This window comes from Ambystoma mexicanum, chromosome 4p, assembly GCF_040938575.1.
Source record: "Ambystoma mexicanum isolate Mex_15411 chromosome 4p, UKY_AmexF1_1, whole genome shotgun sequence".
NCBI lineage: Eukaryota > Metazoa > Chordata > Amphibia > Caudata > Ambystomatidae > Ambystoma > Ambystoma mexicanum.
In genome coordinates this window covers 706,910,407-706,935,763 of record NC_090927.1, presented here as the reverse complement: position 1 = coordinate 706,935,763, position 25,357 = coordinate 706,910,407, and the positions used below count along the sequence as shown (strand labels likewise).

General features: G+C 52.1%; 1 protein-coding gene across 4 annotated transcripts in view; it reads right to left on the bottom strand.

Annotated features, from left to right (window-relative positions):
* Window positions 1-25,357, bottom strand: part of SENP6 (SUMO specific peptidase 6) — a 2,017,494-nt gene that overhangs the window by 1,078,175 nt on the left and 913,962 nt on the right. For all 4 annotated transcript variants that reach the window (XM_069606272.1, XM_069606273.1, XM_069606275.1 and 1 more), the window contains one exon: window positions 15,476-15,625. In XM_069606272.1, coding sequence (XP_069462373.1) covers window positions 15,476-15,625 — 150 coding nt within the window. The remainder of the gene's footprint in view (window positions 1-15,475; window positions 15,626-25,357) is intronic.

Sequence of the window (25,357 nt, the reverse complement as noted above, 5' to 3'; positions counted from 1 at the left end):
CGCCTCCTTCCCTGGAGAGAAGATCCGCGTCCATTGGCAGTTTGATTGACGGGGACGCTGACAAGTCCAGAAGGTCCGGGAACCATATCTGCCTCGGCCACGCAGGTGCGACGAGGATCATCCTGCACCGTGACCTCTTGAGCTGGTTGATGAGCCGGATCAGCAGCGGCAATGGAGGGAACGCATATAGGAACAGGCACTCCCAGGGGAACGAGAAAGCATCGCCCATGCTCCTCGGCTGGGGAAACCTGCTGGCGAACCTCCGGCACTTGGAGTTCGTCGCCGTCGCGAACAGGTCGATCTGGGGTGTGCCCCACCGTCGGAAGAGGCGGTCCACTAGATCCTGTCGTAGTTCCCACTCGTGGCACGAGCGCAGCTCTCTGCTGAGGGAGTCGGCGATGGTGTTTTTTATTCCTGCCAGATGAAACGGCACCAGAAACATCCCTTGGGCGACGGCCCAATGCCACAGATCCTGTGCCTCCTTGGACAGGGCTGGGGATCTGGTACCGCCCTGCTTCCTGATGTAGAACATGGTGGTGGTGTTGTCGGTGAAGATCCTCACCACCTTGCCCTTGAGGGACGGAAGAAAGGACCTGAGGGCCCAAAACACTGCACGGAGTTCCAGGACGTTGATATGGAGGGGCCTCTCCGCCGGCAGCCAAAGACCCCTCGCGTGCAGGTTTTCGGTGTGCGCTCCCCATCCCTCCAGGGAGGCATCCGTGGTCACTGTCTTCTGGTGGCCCGGGGTCTGGAAGTCCATGCCCGCCGTCAGATGCGCGCGGGTGCCCCGCCACCGAATCGCTCGTCGGAAACTCTCGTCGAGTGTGATCCTCTCCTCGAAGCTGCCCGTCTGGATCCAACGCGCGTCCAGGAACTCCTGCAACGGGCGCATCCAGAGCCTGCACAGGCGGATGAGATAAATGCAAGAAGACATCATTCCGAGGAGGGACTTGATGGACCTCACCCTGGCCGCGTCCGCAACCAGCATCCGCTGCACCTTGCCCAAGATGGCCCTCGTCCTTTCCTCCGACGGAGAGGCCAGAAGCGACACTGTCGAGCTTCGCTCCCAGAAACAGTGCGTCTTTCGCGGGCACCAAGTGGGACTTGGCGTAGTTTATGGAGAATCCCAGGTCCGCGAGTAGTTGGACGGTCCTTGCCGTGTGCTCCACGGCGAGCTCCTTCGTCTTTGCTCGGATGAGCCAGTCGTCCAGGTAGGGGTAGACGTGGATCCCCTCTAGGCGCAGCCGCGCCGCCACCGGTGCGAGGCACTTGGTGAACACCCTGGGTGCCGACCTCAATCCGAAGGGAAGGGCTCTGAACTGGTAGTGACGCCCTTGGACCACGAATCTGAGAAACTTTCGGTGTCCCTTTAGGATGGGGATATGGAAGTAAGCATCCTCCAAATCCAACAACGACTGAAAATCGCCCTCCTCCTGTTGACCCAGGACGTGTTGGAGGGTGACCATCCGGAACTTCTGTGCCTTGATGAATTTGTTCAGTCGTCGTAGGTCCAGGATGGGACGCCATCCTCCCGTCTTCTTCACGAGGAAGTATCTTGAGTAAACTCCGGAGCCCCGAAGCCTCTTTGGGACGAGCTCGATGGCGCCCTTCCTGAGCATCGCCCTTACCTCCAAGAGAAGTGGAGGGACGTGATGTTCCTTCCTGGCCACAGGGTGGACGCGCGGGCACCTCTTTAGAAACTCGAGCGCTTGACCCTGAGCCAGGGCGTCCAGCACCCAACGGTCGGTGGAGATGGACTCCCACACGCTGACCAAGCTCGCCAGCCGGCCTCCCACCGGGGTGCTTCGGTGGGGGCCCGACCCCACGGCCGGTTCAGTCCTCCCTCGATGAGGCTTTGCCGCCTTGTCCTCCTTGGCGACGACGGCGGGGTCCGCCCGACTTGCCCCGTCCCCTGTAGGCTTCCTGTGACGACGAACGGGCCGTTTGACGATAGGTGGAAAATCCGCCGCTGGAACCTTTGGAGGCACCCTGTTTGCCTCCGCCGCTCCGAAAGGGCGGCCGTCGTTGCTGGAGAACACAAAGAGCTCGGGCCGTCTCCGCCTTGATGGCTTGTAGGGAATCGTCCACTGTTTTCTCAAACAGGTTGCTCCCGTCGAACGGCATGTCCAAGACTCTGGTCTGCACGTCCTGACGGAAGTCAGTAGCCTTGAGCCATCCACGTCGCCTAAGGCACACGCCGTTGCCCAACTGGCGAAATCCAGTGTCAGCGATGTCCATCGCTATCATAATGGCGTGGTCCGACGCCACTTCTCCTTCCTTCAAGATCGCTAGGGCCTCCGCCCTCTTGTCGTCTGTTAGGAAGTCCAGCAGGGGGGCGAGTTTGTACCACAACTCCCTGTCGTAGTGGGCTACGATAGCCAAGGCGTTGGCAGCCTTAATCGTCGTCGCTGCCGATGAGATGACTCTGCGTCCCATCGTGTCCAATTTCTTTCCCTCGCCGTCCGGCGGGGAGGTTGACGTAGAAGCCGCACCCCCCCCTGCTTTCTTCCTGGCCACCGCGGAGATGACCGAGTCCGGGGTCGGCTGTGCCCGAAGGCACAAGGGTCCGCGTCCGGGACCCGGTACTTCTTCTCGTACCGATCCCTTCTAGCCGGCGTTGTGGATGGGTTCTTGAGGAGGGAGAGACCCTCATCCCAGATATCGTCCAGTAGAGGTACAGCGAGGACCGTCTTCCTCTTGGTCTCGCACCGTTGATAAAGGAAACCTTCCTCCTTCTCTTCCGGGCAGAGCTGGAAAGCTCGGATGCCCTGGCGATCATGGCGTGAAACGATCCAATCTCATCGGGCGGGGAAGCCCGGGTGGGAGGTGACGACAGGGAGATCCTCGTCGTAAACCTCGTCATCTGTACCCGTCGCGGCCGTGTCAGTCCCTGTATCATCCCCACGTGTCGTGGACGGGGAGGAGAGCTGAGCAGGGCGCGATGGTTGAAAAGGAGGTGGAGGATGAATCCTCCTCCTCTTAAGAGGAGGGCTCCCAGAAGGGCCTGGCTCTGGGTCCCCCGTCTCGAGCGGTTCCTCCGTTGGTGGTAACGGCAGTCTCGTCCTTATCTCCGAGCATAAGGACTGTATAGCCAACAAAATGGCTGCCGAGTTGTCTTGCGGCACTGGTTGAGGGGGTTCCGACAGGCGATCAGGAGCCCCGTCGGCACCCTCGACGTTCTCGTCATCTCCCACGTCGGGGTCCCTCCCGACAGGATGGTCTTCTTCCACGCCAGCGCCGTGGCCTAAGACTTCGATCAGCTCCTCCTCAGAGGTTGAGGCCGACTCCACGACGACCTCCTGCCCCCCCCCTTTTCTTCTCTGTCGGAGGTTTTACGGGGGTCCTGTCGATGGGCATGAAAGAGGACTCCCTCTGCGGTGGCAGGGAGATTCTGGGCCCCGAGGTCGCCACCACTGGTGTAGCCTCCACAGGCTGAGCCAGGGCCGCCGCGACTGTCTCGATAGAGGCCTTGGCCGGATGGATCAAGGCTCTCACCACCTTAGGTGCGCTCACCGCCTTCTGCTTGGGGGGAGGGTCACCACCTCGCTCCCCCTCCGATGGGGCCTTCGAGCACGACCGGGGTCTCTCCAGGAGCCTCGCCAGGTGCTCGGCCTTCCTCTTACCCGAGCCAGAGCGTTGGCTCGTGGTTGATGGCACCGGGGAGGATGCGCCCTGCCCGTCGCCCGTAGAGCCTGACCGTTCGGCCCTCCCGGTGCCAGCGGACTCGCGGTGCTTGGCCTTCTGTTGGACCCCCGTCGCCAGGGCGCCCTCAAAGGTCTTAGAAGACCGCTCGGACTTCTTCTTCTTCTCGCCTGACGGGCTCTTTCCTTCCAGCCAGTTGGCGAGACGCTGATGCCGGTCCTTCATGGTCCGCTCCGACATATTGCCGCAAAACTCACAATCCTTCTCCACATGCGTCTTGTCTTCATGCAGGCAGTAAAGGCAAAGGGAGTGTTCGTCCTCCTTAAAGACATTCTGAAGCTGGCATCCAGGGCAGACCCTGAACAGCTTTCCGGGCGTCGAGCTTCCCTTCTCCTGGGCCATGCTCGCGAAGGGCCTGAGAAACTTCTGGAGTCCTCCAAAAGCGTGGCTCGACAAAATCTTCACCCTTGAGGGGCATAGAAGAATCCGACACGGGTCCCTGTTGATCGGATAAAGAAACGGTGGAGCTTGAGGCTCTTTTGACCGAAAAAGATAACATTTTCCTAAGAAAAAGCGCAAAAAAAGCACTAACGCTCGAGAGCAATAGCACGAGGATCCCAACACTTGAACATGCGGTAAAAATCTGAAGATGGATGCCAGAGGCGGGGCTTAGGGAGATGGCAGTCATTGGCTGTGGTCAGTATGACGCAGAGATCAGTGATTGGTTACTACTGCGAAAGACAGATCAGAAACGAAACTGATACTGATTTTTCTTTACCGAGGATTCCCAGCCTGACGGGGAATATTCATGAGCATGTGAATCCATGCCAGACCCCATGCTGGAGAATTACAATTTCTTAGACAGTGCAGATACTTTGAGTTCACCAGAAGAGTCAATTCAATATGATAGGCCAACGTCAATGGGCTAGAGTCTTGGATAGGTAAAAACGGTTCAGGCAAGTAAACGGTAAAGTTTCTGTAGAAGTTATTAGAAGTAGTTTGTAAGCAGAAGAATTATACGTTGGGTCACAAGCTGATTAGGCCTGCTAGCTGCGAAAGTCTCAAGCACTTTCAGTGCGAGGTAAGTATTCAGTCTCGTTTCACAATACCTTTCAAATGAAAAAAAAGATGCAGCTGAAGACTTCTGTTCCAATCTCGCTGTTCCTGAGCCTCAGTCTTGGGCACAAGAAGGAGGATGTCGGGGGACTCCTGCACTGCACAGCGACTGGTCAAAAAAGCTGGTAATTGGCAAATCTTCAATTCCGGTAGCTGTAGTAAAGCACACAAACTGGTGTCCCCCTCCCTGGTTATTCTGTTTCCTGCAGCACTCTGAGGAAAATGCAACCAGCTCCGAGAAAGGTATCCAGGTGGCTTTCGGGTCGAGTTGATTGGTCCCACCAACTCAAAGGGAGAAGTCGTCCTTGCAGGGCTTCTCCGTCGAGATGAACTTAGCGATTCGGACCTGCAGCAGGGCTTCACCAGGCAAATCAACGGTCCAGGAGTTGGAGCAGCCATCCTCTTCAAGCTTGTCTTTGGTTCTTTCGTTCCAGTGGTTGACTATGCCTTCCAAGCCAAGAGACTTGCCTTTTATCCAGTTTGCTGCCACTCACCCAGCAGGGTGGTTGTCCTTGCCGGACAGTCAGCCAGCCAATCACGCCAGAGTGCATTTGGGTCTCCTAGGAGACTAAGCACAGGGAGTTTCACTTCCTGCCCACCTCAGACACTTGGGCGCCAGAGGCGGTCTTCAGTCCTGAAGCCGCCAAAGGCGAATGAACAAAGGAACCAAACCTGGTTTGGCTCGCAGAGCAAAAATCTAGAAGGACCTTTCCACAAAGAAACGGTGAAAAACGACGAACAGGACCTGTTTTTACAGAGGGGGCTCAGACGCCATCTTGAAAAACATGGCTCCCCGATTTAATGCTACCGGTGTTCGCGGTCAGGAAAAATCAAGGTAGTTAGTTGTAAAACCACTGCCACCCGCCATTTCAAGAGGAAAGGGTAGCATTTGACTACTACATGAGTATCTAGACACGGGCAATACTAAGTAACCCCTCCAGCAATCTATTATAAGATATGGTGTGCTGGGTCTAGGAATTTTAAAAGACTAGTAAAGTAAATTTTACTTTACTTACTCTGGGAAAACAATAGTTTATCCCAGAAAAGGTATTTAAACCTTGGGGAAGCCTGAAAACGTTGCCCTGTGCCACTGCACGGAGGGTGCTGTGTGACACACATGAAAAGATGATGCCTATGGAGTTGTCTATAACTCCATAACCAAAGAAAACACGAGAGTAAAACACATTTCAAAAAACATGAGTGGAGAAAAAGGGTCACACTCTCCAGGTAAAAAAAAAAAATCGAATCAAAGTGATTTGCCCGCAAAGTGAAAATACCGCAGGTGAAACGTTTGCATGAGAAAGGTGCGAACTACCAAAGGTTTGCACCTTTCTCATGCGAACACATTCATATTCACCCTCCCCCACCCACACCCACACCATAAACAAACCCTACTTACCTTCATCTTCAAGCTGGCTTTCTGCAGCGCCAGTTCCCTTTCACTTCCATGATCGGGAACCAGCGCCTCAAGGTCCTTTTTCCTTTTTTTTTTTTTTTGGTTTAACGGAAGGCTGCGGGGGTGTCCCCTGCGGCCCCCGTTCACTATACCATGAAGTGTAGTGAGCGGGTCGATGCAGAGGACACCCCTGCAGCCCCCGTTTTTTTTTTTTTTTTTACAATGCTACCACCAAAGGTTCGAACTTTTGGTGTTCGAACCTTCGGTGGTAGCATTTTTAGAACTTTTGGTCATTGCGACCATTTGTTTTCGGTAAAATCGTCCTATACCAAAAAATCAAGTCCTCACAATCCAGAAAAGTTGCTGGGTGTCTCTAAGGTTAAGGGAATTAGCACATTTTTTAGAATTCTCCCTAACAACTTGGATAGCCATCTCGGAGCAGCTTGAATTTCCACAGAGTTGCTGCTGGAAGCCGTATAGCCAGGGATAGGAATACCAGCTTGTGTGTGTTGCTATTAAGCTGGCCTAGAGCTTTTGGAAGATCCTCCGGACTCCCACCCAAGGAGCAGCACTGACCAAGCCTAAGCCCCCAGAGTGCGGGACCCCAGAAGCAAAGAATGTCCATCTCGACAGCCAGGAACCACGGTGTTGCTATTTGCGGTAGACACGAGGAGCTTAAACACTGAACAGCTACTGAAAGTGAAGTTTGCCGGTTGCGAGTTTTGACCGTCCCAGTGCATTGCAGGAGTCCCGACGTCCTCTCTCTTGTCCCCACAACTGAGGGGCAGGAACAGTGAGACCTGCAGAGCTGCTCAAGTACATAAACCATCTGCTGTACCTTTTCTTCATCTTTAAAGGTGCTGTAAAAACGTCTGAGAGAACTTACCTCTTACTGCAGAGTGCTTACCACTTCTACAACTCACAAGTATGATCAGCTTGTGGCCCTACTTTTGATTCTTCTTATCATCAAAGACTCCTAAGAACTTGTGCAAAGACTTTTCCATTTACTTACCAGAAGTGCTTCATCCAATACAAGACTTTTGCCCATTGACTTTGGCTTAGCCTAATGAACTGAATGACTCTTCTAGGAAAATCTAAAAGTACTTACGAGCTTAGGAATATTTGTGGTCTCTTGTTCTAATAATCTTTGCCTTTTACCAACGTTTAAGAGTGTTCTGAATGCCAACAGTAAGATATTAATGTCCCCAGCACCCTTGTGACTGAAGTCACCTGTGGGTGTAGGTTGTGTCTGTGGGCCATCCCAAAAGGGTCTTTACTGATTCAGAAACTAAGAGTGTGCAGTATTGAAGTGTATTTGTGTTTTACTATTCTATTGCTCCCTTCGGAAGAAGGCTTTATAACTGAGTGATAAATTAATAATTGTTTATGCAAGAAACCTTGAGTGTAAGTTTATTTGTATACCTGTAACTGTGAATCATTGTGTAACTCGACTACAGCTCACTTTTCCCCTCTTGAGATAAGCCTTGCTGTTCAACACGCTACCAAAACTGTGTAGTACAAGCTTACACCAAACGTTGGGATGCCTATACCTGTAGTCAGAATTGTGTGTAATGGTCCCAGAGGGTAATGCATACAAAGTCTGCCTAACACTAACAAAGAAAAGATGAAGACTTCCGCAGAGTAGACCACCTCAGGACACCTCCAAGGAGTGAAGAATACTGACTGCAACAGGAGTCACCATGGACAGGTGGCAATAGGGGATCTTCCAGGGACGAACAAAGAAGCAGGCCCAGCACAGCTTCTGGTGATGCACCGACAAGTGTCTTCTTGAGATAAAGACAGAGGAGCAGGGCTTCACCGGGACATCACTCGAGTTGTTGCTCGTCAGCTGCAGGAGTCGTTCTCTGGTCGTCAGCGGACATACTTCTTCATAGGTGTCTTGACTAACGATTATCTGTCGAAAGGCTACAAGAGTCCTACTTTTATCCAAGGTTCGGACTGAAAGCTTGTCCAAGTCCACCAATGCACCATTCAAACTGAAAGTGGCTATGCAATCAAGGATAGCCACTGACCACATCTTCCCAGAAACACAGACACCAGGATATGTACTGGACCAGACAGTCCCCAGCCTCCCCATCCAGGATCACACTCAAACTGAATTGTTGCCCAAGAAAGAAGCCGCTTTTGCCGGGAATCTCCAAAAATCTAAATGCAACACATTGCTAATATTCACAAATAATATATTATAATAATAATGAGTATTGTTTTACTTTCCTGTCTAAGTAGAATTATTGTGTGCTTCATTGTGTGGGCTCATTGTGGATCCCTGACCCCAGTCACTTCTCCAGAGACTAAGCCTTCAACACTCGACGCTTACCTTGATTGGGTTTGGCTAACCTTTCAGAGTTCCCCTGTTCACTATAACTAGGTTGCCATCCTGAAATCTGTCCACCAGGCCAGATTTTAGAAATCCAGCAGCAAAGAGGCAAAGCTCCCGGAGGGAACCTCTTCATGCAATAGAGCAGCTACATCATGAAAGATTGTCTTGGGCCACAAGTAGACTGCTTGCAACTTGGGACAGCAACTGATGCACTGCAGAACTCTCCTGTGATTCTGGGCAGCCCACAAGATTGTCCCAGGGCACTTACAATGGCTTCTGGCAGCAGGCTTCTTTCACAGGGGTCAGAATTGTTTGGTCTTGGGTCATTGTAAGAGTCAGGGCTTCACTGGGACTTGGCTGTGGGCAAAGATGGTCTTCAACAGCACTCTTTGCCATAATGCTCCATTTCGTCAGGGTCTTGCCTACAGGCAATGATCTCGGTAACCGCTGTCAGACTTCTCCTTTCATTCCAAATAAGGACCTGACCCTGCCCTAGCCCACAAATGGTAACAATCTGCAGCATTCAAACTGGTAAGGACTGTCCAATCATGGATAGCTTCTCATCCTTCATCTACTCATTAGCAGGTATCCCCTGGATGGAATGGAACATGACATCCCCATATCTGCCCAGAATGCGCACAACTGCAATTTGCCCGGGAACTCCAGCTGGACCCTGCAATGCATGACACATAGGGAAGGAGCCTTCACAGGCAGGAAAGATCGAAAGAGTCCTTTGAGGAACTCCTTGATGAGACGGTGGGACCAAATAGAATATCGTTCTGGAGATCGGATGTACCGGGTCTACGGCCGCCAGATGCACCTTGATAGAGGTGTGCGCCAGCCCCGCCTGGGCCAAGGACAACAAGTAGGGCAGAATCTGTGGGCCGTGACCTTCAGAGGGTTGATCTGCGACCAGCACCATGTAGCAAAATGCTTTCACTTGTGCCCGTAGCACTTAATAGTCGATGACGCTATGCCCTTGGCAAGGCCCTCCCTGCAGTCTGCCGGCAACTCTTATCCTCCGAACTTTAGGACTGCAGGAGCCAAGTCCTCAGGTTCAGCGATCCTGGGTCGGGATAAAGAATTGCGTTTCCTTCTCTGGTGAGCAGAACCGCGAACACTGGCAGCTTGACCTGAGGCGACGCTGACAGGCTGAGACGGTTCGGGTACCAAATCTGCCTCGGCCACACTGGGGCGACTAGTATCATCCTGCATCAGCACTTTTTGCGTTGATTGATGACTCGTGGCGGCGGAGGGAACCTCTATGGGAACAGGTCTTCCCACAGGAAGGAGTATGCGTGCCCCATGCTCCTCGGCAGTTGGAACCTGCTGGCAAATTTCTGGCATTTAGAGTTTGCCGCCATATCAAACAGATCGATTTGGGGACTGTCCCACTTGAGGAAGATGCAGTCCACCTCGTGGTAGGAGCGCAACTTCCTGCTGAGGGAGTCGGGAATGGTGTTCTTGCCCCCGAGCCAAGTGAAAGGGGTTGAGGAATAGCTCTTGGTTGACAACCAAGTACCACAAGTCCTGCACCCATCTGGAGAGCGCTGGGGATAGGATGCCCCCTCTGCTTCCTGATGTACAACATCATGGTGGTGTTGTCTGTGAAGATATTCACCACTTTGGCCTTCAGGGATGGAAGGAGTGACTTGAGGGCCCAGAACACTGCCCGCAGCGCCACAATATTGATGTGGAGATCCTTCTCCAGCAGCCACAGGCCTCTGGTGTGCAGATTTCCGGTGTGGGCTTCCCAGCACTCCAGTGAAGCATCCATGGTGACCGCCTTCTAGTATGGGGGGGGTCCTCAAACCCTGTGCCCCAGTCGACAGAGTGGATGCCCCACCACCTTATCACCCGACGGAACTCATTGTCGAGAGGGATCTTGTCTGCAAAGCTTCCGGACACTTGTATACAGCAAGCGTCTATAACTCTGCAAGATGTTGCATCCATAACCTGCAGAGCCGGATAAGGTAGATGCACGGCGACATCATGCCGAGCAGCGACTTGATGGTCTGCACTGTGGCTGTTTTCAAGAAAACAACCGCTGCACCTTCCCCAGAATGGCCGCCACCCTCTCCCCGAGGGCAACGCCAGGCAGGAGATCGTTGAGCCTGCCTCACAGGAACAGTGCGTTCTGCGATGGAATCTAGCAGGACTTTGGATAATTCATGGAGAACCCCAGATCCGGGAGCAGCTGTACGGTCCATTCTGTGTGTTCAACAGCTACTTCCCTCGACTTGGCCCGGATGAGCCAGTCGTCACGGAACCAGTACAAGTGTATCCCCTGTAGACGTAGATGGGCCGCCACTGGTGCCATGTACTTTGTAAACACCCTGGGAACAGACTTCAGGCTGAAAAGGAGGGCCTTAAATTGGTAGTGTCTTCCTTGCACCACGAAGCGTAGGAACTTCCGATGCTTCCTGTGGATGGGGACGTGGAAGTAAGCGTCCTCCAGATGCAGCGACGTCAAGCAGTCTCCTTCCTCCAGATGGCCAAGCACGTGCTGCAACCGGACCATTTTGGGACTTCAGGTACTTGAGACGCCGCAGGTGTAGAATGGGCGTCCAGCCCCCGATAGTCTTTTTGACCAAGAAGTATCTGAGTACATGGAGTAAACTCCAGAGCTGCAGAGTCATCTTCCAACTAGCAGCATCACCCCTTTTCTTAGCATGGCCCGTACCTGCTGAGGGATGTGCTGCTCCTGCCGGGTCAATGGCGGCATCCACAGACACTTTTACTGAAACTCCAGGGGATGTCTGTGGGTGAGAGCATCCAGCACCCATTTGTCAGATATCATCTTCCACTCGCTGATGAATCCCGTCAGCCGGCTTTCTACCGAGGTGCGTGGGTGGGGGCCCGATGTCCTGGCTGGTTCAGTCCTGCTTCGGCATCTGCGTTCCGCCTTGGGGGCGACAACGGCACTGGCCACTTCCACCGTAAACCTTGGAACGGCCTCTATAGGCCTCCTGGCTCGTGAAACTGGAGAGCTGACGGTACAATGAGGAACCTGAATTGAAATCCTTTGTCGATCTGTTTGACTTTCCGCCAGGGCCTGAGCTGTCTCTGTATCAGTCTTGATAGCTTGGAAAGCACCATCGACGGTCTTCCCGAGGAGTGTATATCCCTGAAGGGCATTTCTATTACCCTCGTTTTGACCTTCTGGCGGAAATTGGTGGCCTTTAGCCAGCCTCGACGACAGAGACAGACACGTTACCCATCTGTCAGAAATGTGTGTCGGCGATGTCCAGGGCCACTGTGATGGCATGGTCCGATGCCACTTCCCCTTCCTAGAGGAGGGAGATCGCCTCCAGCAGTTTGTCATCAGGTAGGAACTCCAGAGTCGGGCCAGCTTTTACCACAGCTCCCAGGATCGCCAGTTTGTTGGCCGCTTTGACAGTCAATGCTGCGGAGTAGAAGACCCTTCTCGCCATGGCATCCAACTTCCTTCTGCTGACTGTCCGGAGGGACTAATGAGGAGGGATTAGATGGCCTCTTCTTCGCAGCCACCGACACAGAGTCCGGTGACGGTTGGGACTGTAGGCACTTGGGTGTATACTCCTGCACCCTGTACTTTTTCTCCAGCCTATTCCGCTTGGCCGTGGCCGGGTTTTCAACAGGGCCAGACCTTACTCCCAAACGTTGCCCAGGAGAGGAACCGCCATGATGGTTTTCCTTTTGGCCTCGCGCCTCTGGCAAAGGAAACCTTCCTTGTTGGTCTCCTCTGGCATTCGCTGAAGAGCTCGGACAGTCTGGCGACCATGGCATGAAACAACCCCACCTCATCCAGTGGGCACGCCATCGGCTGAGGCGATCCGCCCGCCGTGACGATGTCGTCACTGTGGCCGTCCCGGGTGTCTGGGTACCTCAAGGTGGAAGGCACGTGGCGAGGGTTTGGAGGTTGATGCAGCAGCGTTGGGTAGTGCTTCTTCTTTTACTGGAAGCTGATCCGGGCCCACCGGGGTCTGAGCGGGGGCTGAGGTCGGCGGGATCCTTTTCTGAATTTCCGACACCAACGTGTGCAAGGTTAAAAGGATGTCCAGCGAGGAGCTGAAGCAGTAAGCCTTGTAGGCACTACGTCATCATTTCCGCTGTCCCTGTTGGCATTCCTGCCGTCATCGCTCCCTAACGTACTCATGGATCGTGTGTATAGATGCCTGTTTTTCCTCGTCCGAATAAAATACATCCGTTACTTAGAGTATGGCCTTCCCTGAGGCCACCTCGCTGCACCCTTTTTTTTGCATCCTGAGGGGTCACATTCGGGCTTAGTGATGGCATCCTCTCTTACGGTGTCCTGTCCACCACCCCAGCCGAGGATTCCCACCTCAGGGACAGGGAGACTGTGGGCTCAGTCGGGGCTACCTTCACAGGGTCAGGCCTTTTGGCCTTCGAGATAGCAGCCATCATGATCTCAGTCGTTGATACCGCCTATTTATTTAATATTAAATCCCCGGTTGGGTCTTTTTGCCAGAACTCTTTTCTAAAATGGCATTCGTGTCCGTCTCTAACTCCAACCAAGGTCGGGCCCTTTGTTCCACTTTTTGGTGGGCTTCTCCACAGAAGCCCTCCAACTGGTGCCACTCTGTCTGGGTTCCACAGGATGTGTGGGTGGGGGAATTGGCACCCTGGACTGCGTTGCCTTAGCAACCCAAGTCGCACTATGTTCTGATTGGGCCAGTGGTGAGCCGCCCCGCTCACCACTTAGCATGTTTGAGTGACAGCTAGGCTGTTCAATGGGGTTTTTTCTGCATAAAAGCAGGGCTTTTGGGACTGGAACTTCAGAAGTCGCCACAGGACCTAAGAAATCCGAAGAGGGGAGAAGCTGAGCCATCTGCAACAACGACACCACCGGTGGAGCCCTGCTGCAAAGACCTCACCACTTTCCTGACGACAAGAGAAGATCTTCTGCTGAAAGAGTCTTCTTCCTCTGAGCTGGTGGGATCAACCAGTTCGCCATTTCGCCTTCCAGGACGTCTCTTGGTCGAATCGCCCGTGCCAAGCACCCCGGCAGCCGGATAGTCAAGCTTCACCACTGTGACCGCAAATACCAGGAACGCACCTTTTAACCGACGAACTCCGCGGCTGGTTTCCTCCCTGGGCAGTGCAACGACTCCAAGTTTCCTCCTCGACAAGATCCTCTCTTCCCCTGGTCGTAACCAAGAACTGCACCCGCTGCCAGGAACAACTGCCACCGCTGTAGCTTCCTCAACTTTAAAGGTACTGTGTTCCGCCTGGCCTCCCTTTCTTCCGTTTGCTCAAGGTGACCCTTAAATCCTTGGCTTTCCAACTGGTTTGGCCCCCAGACCTTCTAACTTTACTTTGAACCACCCCAACCTCTTTTGAACATTTCTACAAAGACTTGAATGCATTTCTCAACTGTGTGATCTTGGGCACATTTCACCTTGCTCCATTTAAAGTGGGCCTGGCCTATGAACTTTGGCTCTACAGTAGACTCTGCCTTCACTAACTTGTTTTGGCTCTTAAAAGTGTTGGGAACTGTTATTTTTATGGCCTGCCTTTTTCACTCCCTTTTATTTAATTATTGGCGTGCCATCTAAGTTACACGCTCACCTCTGTTTTGACAAAAAGTGGTGTTTTGACTCGTCTAGTAAGTGCTAAGAGAGGTGTGTATACTTTTCTGACTGTTTTGAACTTGCTTTAATTAATAGTGCTAGTGTATTTTCTAAAGTGTGTTGTAAATAATAATATACTTTTGATACAAAGCTCTGGTCAGTGTTTGCTTGCTCTATTGTGTTTTAGCCCTACTGTGCATCCTCTATATACTGCCTAACTCTTCTTGAGAGAAGTCTGACTGCTCAGCCACAGCTACCAGGTAAATCTGGGTGGTAGAGACTGCTATCAATTGGGTTTAAGGCTTACTCCTGTAGTCTTAATCTTTTTGCAGTGTTCCCCAAGGGAGCTGCACAGGATTCTGCCTAACAGGACCGATGGCTGGAGATGGAGGCAGATGGTGAGGTAGATTGTGCCCTGCCTATCCCGAGACCCGGTTGTGCAGTGACCCCGACGTAGCAGACTTGCGTTGCTCGGCCTTGTCTTGGGCTCCCACGGATGGGGCGCCCTCAAAGGACTTAGAAACCCGCACCTCGGACCGGCCGGTCCAGGGTGAGGCATGCCCATGCTTGGGGCACAGGGCAGAGGTCTTGGCACTGAGCCACACCGCCAGTCTACTGTGACGATCCTTCATGATTCTCTTGGTGAACCCGAGGCACATCTCGCAATCTCCTTCTCTGTGGTCCGGATGGAGACAGTAGAGGCACTGAAGGTGTTTGTCCTCGACAAACACATTCTGCAGTCCGCAGATGGAGCAGAGCTTGAAAAGGGAGCATCCCTCTTCTCCTCCGACATGGTCTGGAGTGCGGAGTAGGCCCAATGGCCTTCTGGAAACTTCAATGAAATTCAACGATTCCTGACCCTAAGAGGTGTGAAAATTCACCGACAAACAGATCCCCGCTTGTCGGCAGATGGAGAGAGAGCACACGGACTCTGATAGGACTTTTTCCTCAAAATAGCGCGAGAAACATAGAATATCTCACAGAGCAAAACTCGAGGACTCCCAACACTTTAACGTGCAGTAAAAATCTGAAGGTGGCTGTCAGAGGCGGGGCTTAGGGAGATGGCAGTCATTGGCTGGGGGCAGTATGACCCAGAGTGCAGTGATTGGTTTAGAGGAGAAATACAGTAAGAGAAAGAGAAACTGTTCTTTTACCGAGGACTCCCGGCCTGGCGACGTGGAATATTCATGAGCATGTGAATCCATGCCAGACCCCAAGCTGGAGAAAGAGCATGGGAAGGCTCGAAAACAGAATGTAAACTTCCTCATTTTTTCGATGGACTATGTTTCAGAGAAGGAATTTGAATCTTGGAGCACTCCCTCTGCATGTAATTCTACAGAAAGCTTCTACAATTTGCTTGGCAACTGTTTTCTTATAGACTTGGCAAGTCCCCATTTAATTACTTACAATTACAGGATCCATCACGGTCGTTGACAAGGTTCCTATCTGTATTGTTTGGCAGTTTAAGATGACGCTGTCACAAGCAGGTTTAGGTGAAGCTTCCTGTGGTGTCATTTTACGACGTTTTACTGGGATATTTGCTACAGTGTTTCCAAACTGCAAGAGAAAAATGCAATGATTATGTTCAAAAATAACATTCTGTGATTATAAGTACAATTAAATAGTCGCTCCAGGAAATTGCCTGTTGCCTTAACACAAACTTAACATTTTTGAAAAGGAGGGTTGTAGTATTTTCAAAACAAACACATACTTTGCACACTTTGCCTAACCTGTATATTTTAGGTTAATTACTTGCTTTACTTAAACAAAAACATGCTAATCTGTTTGGTCAATCAGGAGAAAAGACTTGGTGTTTGTCTGATTAGCCACTTGTGTTATGTCACTTCCTCCAACGTTCTGAAACATGGAGTGCAAATAGAAGTTTTGAGTTAGAACAAGTTAAATTACATATTGAATAACTAAATTCTGGTAATAATCCTTCCACTCATGGGACGCTCGTGAAACAGTTAAGAGACACATTTGTTTGAAACAGAAAAATAATATGAAGAAGCAAAATGGAAGCTCAATGCATACATGGGTCCTCCCACCACTAGGCCTGCACTATTCTTCCACACCCATTGGGTCACTTCTCAATCCATCAATGCCATAAACTTAATTTATAAAAGAATGGAGGAGGCGGATGTTAAGATGTATTTCTAGAATCTGTCCTAGTGGACATATTTTAGGAGGACACCCTATTTATAGTGAACAGGGACTCAGAGGTCAAACCCAATCAAGGTAGCAATGAAGAGCAGTCAAGGCCTAGTCTCAAAAGAGAATGAGTGGAGTCATGGCCCCTCAATGAGTCTGCACAACATAGCACACAATTTCAATTTAGACAGGATGTATAAAAATACAGTTATTATAGGCCTTCTTGGTGTGATGTATATTATCCCCTGCTTCCAAAGCCTCCTTCCTCCCCGGGGGGAAGGTTCATGAACCCCACCCCCCCCCCACAATCTTCCCAGAAGCAGGAGCTGTGGTAGGTGAAAGCATGTACCTGTCACTGTGCAACAGTAAAGAGAGCAGTAACAACACTTTCAATAGGTGGCTGCTCTCAATTTCCAACACTGGAGAGGTTTACCAATTTCACATTTTATTTTTATTGATGGTCTACAGCTCATACCATTCAGTAACCCTTGGGATGTATTAAAAGACAAGTACCCAATATAACATCAATACACAGTAGTTCAATTAGATGCTGCACACTTAATATTCATATTCAAATGCATCTGATAACACTCAGTACTGAAAATTCAATTAATGTGTCTTACACAATCTTAAAAAATAAATCTTTTAATTATGAGAAATATGTACTGAAGAAACATTGCTATCATAGTCAATGTGCACAACACACTACAAATGCAAAAAATCATTAATGAAAAAGCTGAAATCATTGTCATCACCTTTACCTCCGATATAATCACACACAAGGGATTCGGTTTGCCCACAGTGACTGGTAGCAGACTCAGGCAATCATAACCATCAAGCCTAGAAAGGGAGAAAAGTGCTGCTACCACAGGGTTCTACCCATACTGGTTATGTTCAGTAAAAATCTAATTGTGGACCCTTAGTATTACTAGTGGAATAAATCCAGAAACAGAGAGCCCGACACTCTGTCCAAAAAGAAACAGAGGGGCTGCACAGTAAGTTCAAATAATTGTATTGAAAGAAATATCAATTTTCACAGATGACAGAACATGCTTAAACAGAAAAGTGCTGGCACCAGAAAAGGGTGAGTTCGCTTCTAAATTAGGTCAGTTCTCAAAAGTAACAAGCAGTAATTATACACACCCCATGAGGAGGTAGAAAATGGCTCTAAATTGAATCTGGTGTGTGAACCTGGAGAGAAGTGACAAGAGAGCTACTGTGGTCAAATATACATACTACACAGACATGTAGTTGAATGAATCCAAGAGACCTGCAGGTCGATTCATGGGGGCACAGGGCAGAATCAATGTGCGCCGAAAAAACGGCGCAAGCGTGCGAAAACGTGCGATTCGCAGTGAAACAGCGAAAATCGCAGTGCAAGTGCGATTATCGCACAGAAAACATCACACATCAATTCATGGAAGTCCGTGCACGCGCAAAATGTGGTATGTGCGCTGAAAAAGTGCGCGGCGCATAGGTCATCGAACGCCGTGCGATAAGGCCACAGCGAATTCGCACATAGCGCGGCGCACATAACAAAAGTAGGCGTAACACGGGTCGTCACACGCAGAATGGGGAACAACTCATGAAAATGTGGGCGTCACGGAGGACGTACAGGAGGCAAGTGCGCAGAATGCCCACACGCTCGCCTGCAACACGTATTCATGGAATCGAATAGGGAAAAACAACGCACGGCCAAAGACGCGCACAGGCCCATACATGTCCGCCACACGAAAAGCAGGCGGTAGCATCCCTGCGCAGGAAAAAAATGTGCGCCAGAGAAGGCCCACACGCGATCAGGCCTGGGGGAGCGTGTGCGTGTATCTCAGAGGTGCGCGAGAAGTTTCTCACACGCGATTGGCCTGGGCGCGTGTATTTCAGGGGTGCGCGAGAAGTTCCACACGCGATTGGCCTGGGCACGTGTATTTCAGAGGTGCGCGAGAAGTTTCACACGCGATTGGCCTGGGCGCGTGTATTTCAGCGGTGCGCGAGAAGTTTCACACACGATTGGCCTGGGCGCGTGTATTTCAGGGGCTCGCGGGTGGTTTTACAGCAGGGTACCACTCACCGTCTGCCTTGCGTGTAGAAGAACGCGTAGCCAACACCCACCCGCTGTGAAGTAATAGCGTGTGAACCCCAACGCCTGCAAAACACATGCACCGCACCCCATGAAAAGCAAGGCCCTTGCGCGATACGTCACAGACACGCATACGCGCTAAGGGCCTTTGGTCCAATGGAATCGCGTATGCGTGCTGACGCGCTAAGGGCCTTTCCTCGATTCACACGCTGACGTGCAGAATTTTCACGTGCCAAATCACTCCGTACGCTCCTGCCCAAAAGGCCGAATTACTGCCCCCCAGAGCCCCGAGCAGCCTCCCATGAGCCATCTGCTGCTGCCTGCCTGCCTGCATGCCTGCTGCCACCGTGCCCTGCCATTTGGTGCCTGCACATCTGCCATCTGCAGGGGTCCAGTTGCTGTGTCCAACCCTGCTGGAACAGAACACTACCGACTGGGATACCATCGCTCCACAGCCCAGCCCCAGGACCCAGTTGCCCACCCACGCCTGCCTCGGGGGTCGCCATGTCGGGTCAAACACCATCCGAGACCACTGGCGACCCCCAGCCAGAGGGGCAGAGGGCCACCAGCTTCAGTCAGAAGGAAGTTGGTGTCCTGGTGGAGCTTGTCCTGGGGCATTATGATGCCCTCTTCGGATCACCACGCGCCGACAATGAAGGACGGGACAGGATCTGGGACGACTTTGTGGTTGCCATCAACGCGGAGGGGGTGGCAACCCGCAACATCAAGCAAGTCAAGAAGCGCTGGGAGGACTTCAGGTAGGTCCAGGACACTCATAAAGGCCCGGCGCCTCGTGGAGGGGGGCCGGGGCAGCATGAGTACCATCCAGCTGAGGGTCCTGGAACGCGTACGCCCAGCGCTCCATGCCCAGATCCTTGAGAGGGAGACCCGTCTGGAGTTGAGCGTTAAGTGGCCAAGCATTGCTGTGTGAGACAGGGCATGTTGCAGCGTGCTGGTTGTCTGATACTTGCCTGTATGTGTGACATAGGCCATGTACGCGTGTGTGTGTGCAGGGACATCATGGTCATGCATGTGAGACCAGTAATGTGTGAAGCACACGGTTGGTGTATGTGTTTAAATGTAACATGGGGAGCCCTATGCGGAATGGACACATGAGCATGCAAGTCTCTGTTCCTGGACGTGGGTGTGGGTGAGGGATGGGTGCTGATGCCATGTACGTGTATGGTGTCCATGTCTGTGTTTCTGACCTGCGTGTCTGACTTGTGGATGCCATGGATGCATGACACATGTCTGTGACAATGTTCAGATTCACTGATGCAGCCTAGTTATCCTTGCATCCACTGTGTCTGGGGTGTACGAGTCCAGATGGATGAAAGTACGTTGAAGTGTGTGCATGTGTTAGGCATGACCCATGATGCATGTGAGTCCAAAAACATTGTATGCTTCAAGAGTCCCTTGGACATGTATGCAAATGTCCATAGCATGCGCCATGCCTGTTACTGCATGTGTTTTGCCTGCACTGACCCATGTGTTGTGGAGGGACATGATGGAAGTGATCTTTGACAGTGCCACTCATCTGCTATTGCTTCCTGCCTAGGGGACCATTGTACAGTACCCTGATGCTTGTGTTTTAGGTCTCCCTCTACACAGCGCAAAGTGAAGAAGAGGGCGGAGACGGCGCTGTGGAGCTAAGAGGCGGGGATGCCCCCACGGCTGCAGCGGAAGGGGTGGGCGAGCCCCCACAGGGGCTTGTAACGGCGGAAGACGGCGTGGAGCCATCCAGGTTGGTGGTTTCCACAGAGGAGGAGGAGGCCGCTACTGAGCCGCAGATGGGGCCTGGTGGGGGCATCCCTGCTGGTGCAAGAGGTGCAGTCCAGGGGCAGGGGCAGGAGGCCGCACAGGTCGCCGTGGAGGTGCCTGTGCATGTCACTGTCCCCGACACTGTGACTGCACCACCATGCACCAGCAGGGATGCCCCATCCCAGGCCCGTCCGCAGGTAGGGGGGGATGTCCATGTCATCCGAATCCCCTCCACCTGCAGACGAGGGGACCCCTGGCCGTATGGAGAAGGTCCTGATTGGTGTCGCGTTGCGCACGGCTGTCATTCGTGATGAGGTGCGTGCTTCCCGGGGGGAGCACGCACGTCATCACAAAGCGCACCGTGCCAACGTGGCCCAGTTGGGAGCGGTCATGGTCGGGGGTCTCGTACATGTGTCGGGCACTCTGGCGACCCTCTCCTCCTCTGTGGAGGCTATGCGCCAGTCGTACTCCATGCCGTCTTCCGGCCCAGATGCCACCAGGGCCCCTTGTGGACCTGCCCCGACCAATGCAGCCACCTCGGTGGGGATCCCATCCCTGCCACAGTCAGGAGTCGGAGGTCCAGCAGGGGTGGACACACCAGCAACTGGACCCCAGCAGATGGAGGATGTGACGGCATCATCGGGCAGGGCACGTGCACGACTGCGTCGGTGGTTTCCATCAGCCTGGATGCCGTCGTGCTGGCACAGGCAGTTGCGTCAGAGGCAGCGTCAGGCTCGACGTGGGAGGCATCATGGCTCGGGGCCATCAACATCAGGGGTGCAGGCATCGGCCGGAGGGCAGGAAAACCCTGGAATGGGAGTGGCTTCCGTGTGGGAGCGGTTGGGCCAGCAGATAGGTGCGGAGCGGCAGCAGGTAGAGGAGGAACGGCTCACAATGGTCAGGGCGGAGAACTCCATGCGGAGGGCGCTGAGGCGGGCTGAGTGCCTCGAGGGTCTTCGCAGGGAGTTGGAGCTGGACACTGCATTATCCCTGCGGGACCTCTGGGCCAGGGATCATGCCTGCATCCAAGCCATTGAACAGGAGTTTGATGATGCCCTGGCCCATGACAACAACGTGTGAGCCGTCGGACTAGCCCGCTGCCCTTGTAAATAGTTATGTAGTTAGTGTTAGGTTTCCTTTGCTTTTTTATTTATTTTGGACCTTTTGGACAATGGGTCACATTTTTGTATATAGTTTTATTTTATTAGGTAGTATTTTTATGTAGGTTTCATTTCTTCAGTTGGGATCATGGACCCTGGTTTATTTATCTGTATATAGTTGACTGTTGGATTTTTTTTTTTTTGATTTACCCATGGAGCAATGGTTTTCGGTTTTGTTTTTACATTGGATTTACTTTCTTGAACTGTGACTTTGGACACCTTTCCTTTGGATTATAATTTGTCGTTTTTCATTATTTTACGGACATGCTGCTTTTGGTTTTTGATTCCCATTGTCATTTGTTTATTTTTAATTCCATTTATGCTGTTTTTAATAAATTTTTTTCATCAAACTTCAATGTGTAGTATCATCTCATTGGTATCATGCATATCATGATATGGGTTTTGAGATTCACTGACACCCATTGGGTGTATGTGAGGGCCATGTGTTCATTTCCAAACTTGCTATTGGGGTTCTATCATGTCATTGCCATTTCTAAGTGGGTGGATGCAATACTCGAGTGGGTGTTTTGCATTTGGAGGCTGACCATAAGGGCCAGGGATCTAGATTGTGATGACATGTTGGCTCGGGGACATGAGTGGGGGCCTGCTGGCAGGTGCCCCGCAATGCTGGGGGGTGGGGGTGAAGGGGTACATGAGTGGGGGCCTGCTGGCAGGTGCCCCGCAATGCTGGGGGTGAAGGGGGACATGAGTGGGACATGAGTGGGGGCCTGCTGGCAGGTGCCCCGCAATGCTGGGGGTGGGGGTGCAAGGGGACATGAGTTGGTGATCAGTAGTGCAAGGAGACATGTGCCTTTGGTGGGGGGCATGCCCATGTTGGGTGGGCTGCCTGCGGGACATGACCAGGGATGCAGGGTAGTCCCCTGTGGTGTGGGCTGCCTGCAGGGGCCGTGGAGGGTGTACAGGGGACACCTGGGAGGACCCACACTGCCAAATCACATGTAGGACTCCCCGGCACCCCTAAATACACGTACCCTGCTGAAATTGCGTGTGAAAATTCTCACGCACCTCTGAAATACAGCTGAGCACCAACTTTGTGGGAAATTTCAAAAACTCAAACATGCAAAATCTGTGAAACAAAACACTTTTACACAACATTGACATTTTTGTGTAAGTGGCAGAGATCATGATGAAGGCAAGACACTAACAGTTAATCAGGCATTGATTATGAATGGAACCTTTCTAGTTGGGGCAAGGGAGGTGGTATTGTGTGAGACATTGAATAACTGTAGGGGAAGACCCTAGAAAGGCGTGGGACTGGGGCTATGGGGAGCAGACTTGTAGGAATGCATAAAAAAAACATTTTAAGGACGGGAGACAACCTTTCTCACCAGAAAAAACCACCTTCTCCTTTAAATTTAGAGGCGCGCGGCCATGGGAGCATGTGCTCACCTGACTCCGCTCAGCGGTGCCACTCTGTCCCCATTAACGTGTCGATAATATTTAACATTGCCTAATGACACCAGAATTAGGGGGGAGGGTGGTGGGACGTATGGAGGAAAGGGGACCAAGGACTAAGAGTATGTTAGTAACTTCGGTGAGTAAGTATTCATTGCTCTTACGTCCCGTCCCCTTTCCTCCATACTGCATGGGCGAGGACAACTGAATGCAGCCCCAGGGTGGCGAGGAGACCCTCCTTAAGAAAAACAGATTTGTTAGAACCACCTGTCCAAAAGCCGCGTCTGACTCAGAGCTGGCGTCCAAACAGTATTGCTTACAGAAAACCCAAGGGCTGGCCCAGGTGGCCGCCCAGCTGATGACCTGCCACGGCGCTTGCCGCTGGACTGCTATGGCTGTGGCCTTGGCTCGGACAGCGTGGTCGTGCATGTTAGCTGGAAGTGGTTTGTGCTGCTCCTCATAGGCCTCCTTGATGGCCAAAACCATCCACCTTGCTATAGAAGCCTTGGATTCCTGAGAACCCGGCCTTGACCCCCCAAAGGTAACGGAGCGTCTGACCTGCGGAAACGCTTGGTCCTGTCCAGATAGAATTTCAGAGCCCCTCTGACATCCTGACAGTGCAAGACCCTCTGAGCATCATCTTTAGGGTCGGCAAATAATATAGGTAAGACCATCTCCTCATTTGGATGGAAAGCAGAGGCTACCTTAGGTAGGAACATGGGGAGTGGTCTGAGGACCACCTTATCCTTAAGAAAAGTAGTATAGGGTTCTGAAGCCACCAATGCCTGGACCTCCCAACTCTGCGAGCAGAGGTGAGGCCCACCAACAGAGCTGTTTTAATGGTGGCCAGTCTGATGTTGACGGATGCCAATGGCTCGAAAGGTTTGGGCGCCAAGACACCCAAAACTACATTGAGGTTCCACACAGGGTGTGGTTTTTTGATGGGCAGGAAGAGCCTGGCGAGGCCAGCCAAATGTCACTTGACCACCAGGTTGGATGAGAAGATCTCCTCCGGATTTCTGTCAAATCAGTGCAGCATCTATCCACCTGCACGCCTGAGTGGGCAAGGTGTGCAGAGAAAAGCATCATCCAACGTGCTCATAAGGGGGTCGATCTCCTTAGAGTCCGCCCAGTAACAGAACCTAGACCATTTACTCTTGTACTGGCTCCTAGTAGCCTTGCTCCTAGCACCCTGAATGATTTCTAGGTTAGTCTGTGATAGACCCAGGTTTTTCAGCATGACCTTCTCAGGAACCAAGCTGCAAGGGATAACTTCTGTGGAGCAGGGTGGATTACCCTGCCCCCCTGCTGCACAACGAGAGGAGCTGGGCCCAATGACAGGTGAATCCAAGGCCTGTCCGAGAGGCCAAGCAGCTCCGAGAGCCACGCTCTTGCCGGCCAACACAGAGCTATCAGAATGATGCTGAGGTGACATGATTCCTTTATCTTATAGATCACCCTGTGGACCAGGGGCGTGGGAGGGAAGGCATACACTGCCATGTCATTCCACTTAATCTGGAATGCGTCGCCCAGGGAGCCGGGGCCCTGCCACGGCCAGGACACGAACTGCTGGCACTTCTTGTTGTCCCAGCAGGAAAGGAGATCCACCCGAGGATGACCCCATCTGCTGAAGATCTCCAGCAGCACCTGATCGTTCAATTGCCACTCGTAATTGTCCGCTCCAAGTCTGCTGAGCCTGTCCGCTTCCAGGTTGGACTCCCCTGGAAGGTGGATGGCCGTCAGGTAGATATTGTTCTCCAGGGCCCATTCCCACATGATGATCGCTACGCTGCACAGTGGAGGGGGTCCTGGTACCCCCCCTGCTTGTTGACAGAACATGCTGGTGGAGTTGTCCGTCTGGATGAGGACAACCTTGCCCCCAATGAGCAGAAGGAAAGCTTTGAGAGCTAGCCAGATGGCTTTCAGCTCCAGCCAGTTGATATGAGACTCCTGCATGGTCCAAACTCCATGGACCCTGTGGTTGTCCAAAGTGCCCCCCCCCAGCCTTCCAGGGAGGAATTCGTAGTGATGGTATGTCAAGCTGCTGGTCCTGAGAATAATCCGGTAGAAGAACTGAAAGTGTCGCTATAGAGTTCTTCCTACCAATGTACCCCTTTGTATTGATAATCAAAGCTACAAGGGGATCTATTAGCCGAAAGATGGAGATCACTGCATCCGTAGTTTGGCAAGTTCAGACACCGTTGTTAACCTTGGGTTGGAAACTCCAATACTGATGACTGCCTAAATGAAAAGACCCGAGTTCAAACAAGGTAGTCCCCAAGAACTATACAAGACCATGAATATCAGAACCAAACAAGAACATTGAACAGCAAGAAGCAAGAAGAAACGAGGAGATGGAATCTAGTACACTTACCACTGGGGTCTATGGTGAGAATACTATCGAGGAACTCGTACACCATCCACCCTAACCCTAACACCTCGCCGACAAGGGGACGCCTATGCTGAAATAGTCTCTAGTCCAAGGTACTATCCCAACGAAACGAGGACGCCTAACGCCTTATGCGCCAATGTTCACAGTCTAGTCCAGGCGCCAAGAATGGGATGGTGTAGGTTCACTCTAGGCAGTAGTGGAGGCAAACAAACATGGCCGGCCCCCAGTTGACGGCGTGTGGCAGATGCAGATGATGTCCAAAGAGGTAGGTCGTTGGACGTTCCGGGTCGGCAGCGAGTGAGCAATACAGAATGTCCAAAAAGAGGAGTCAG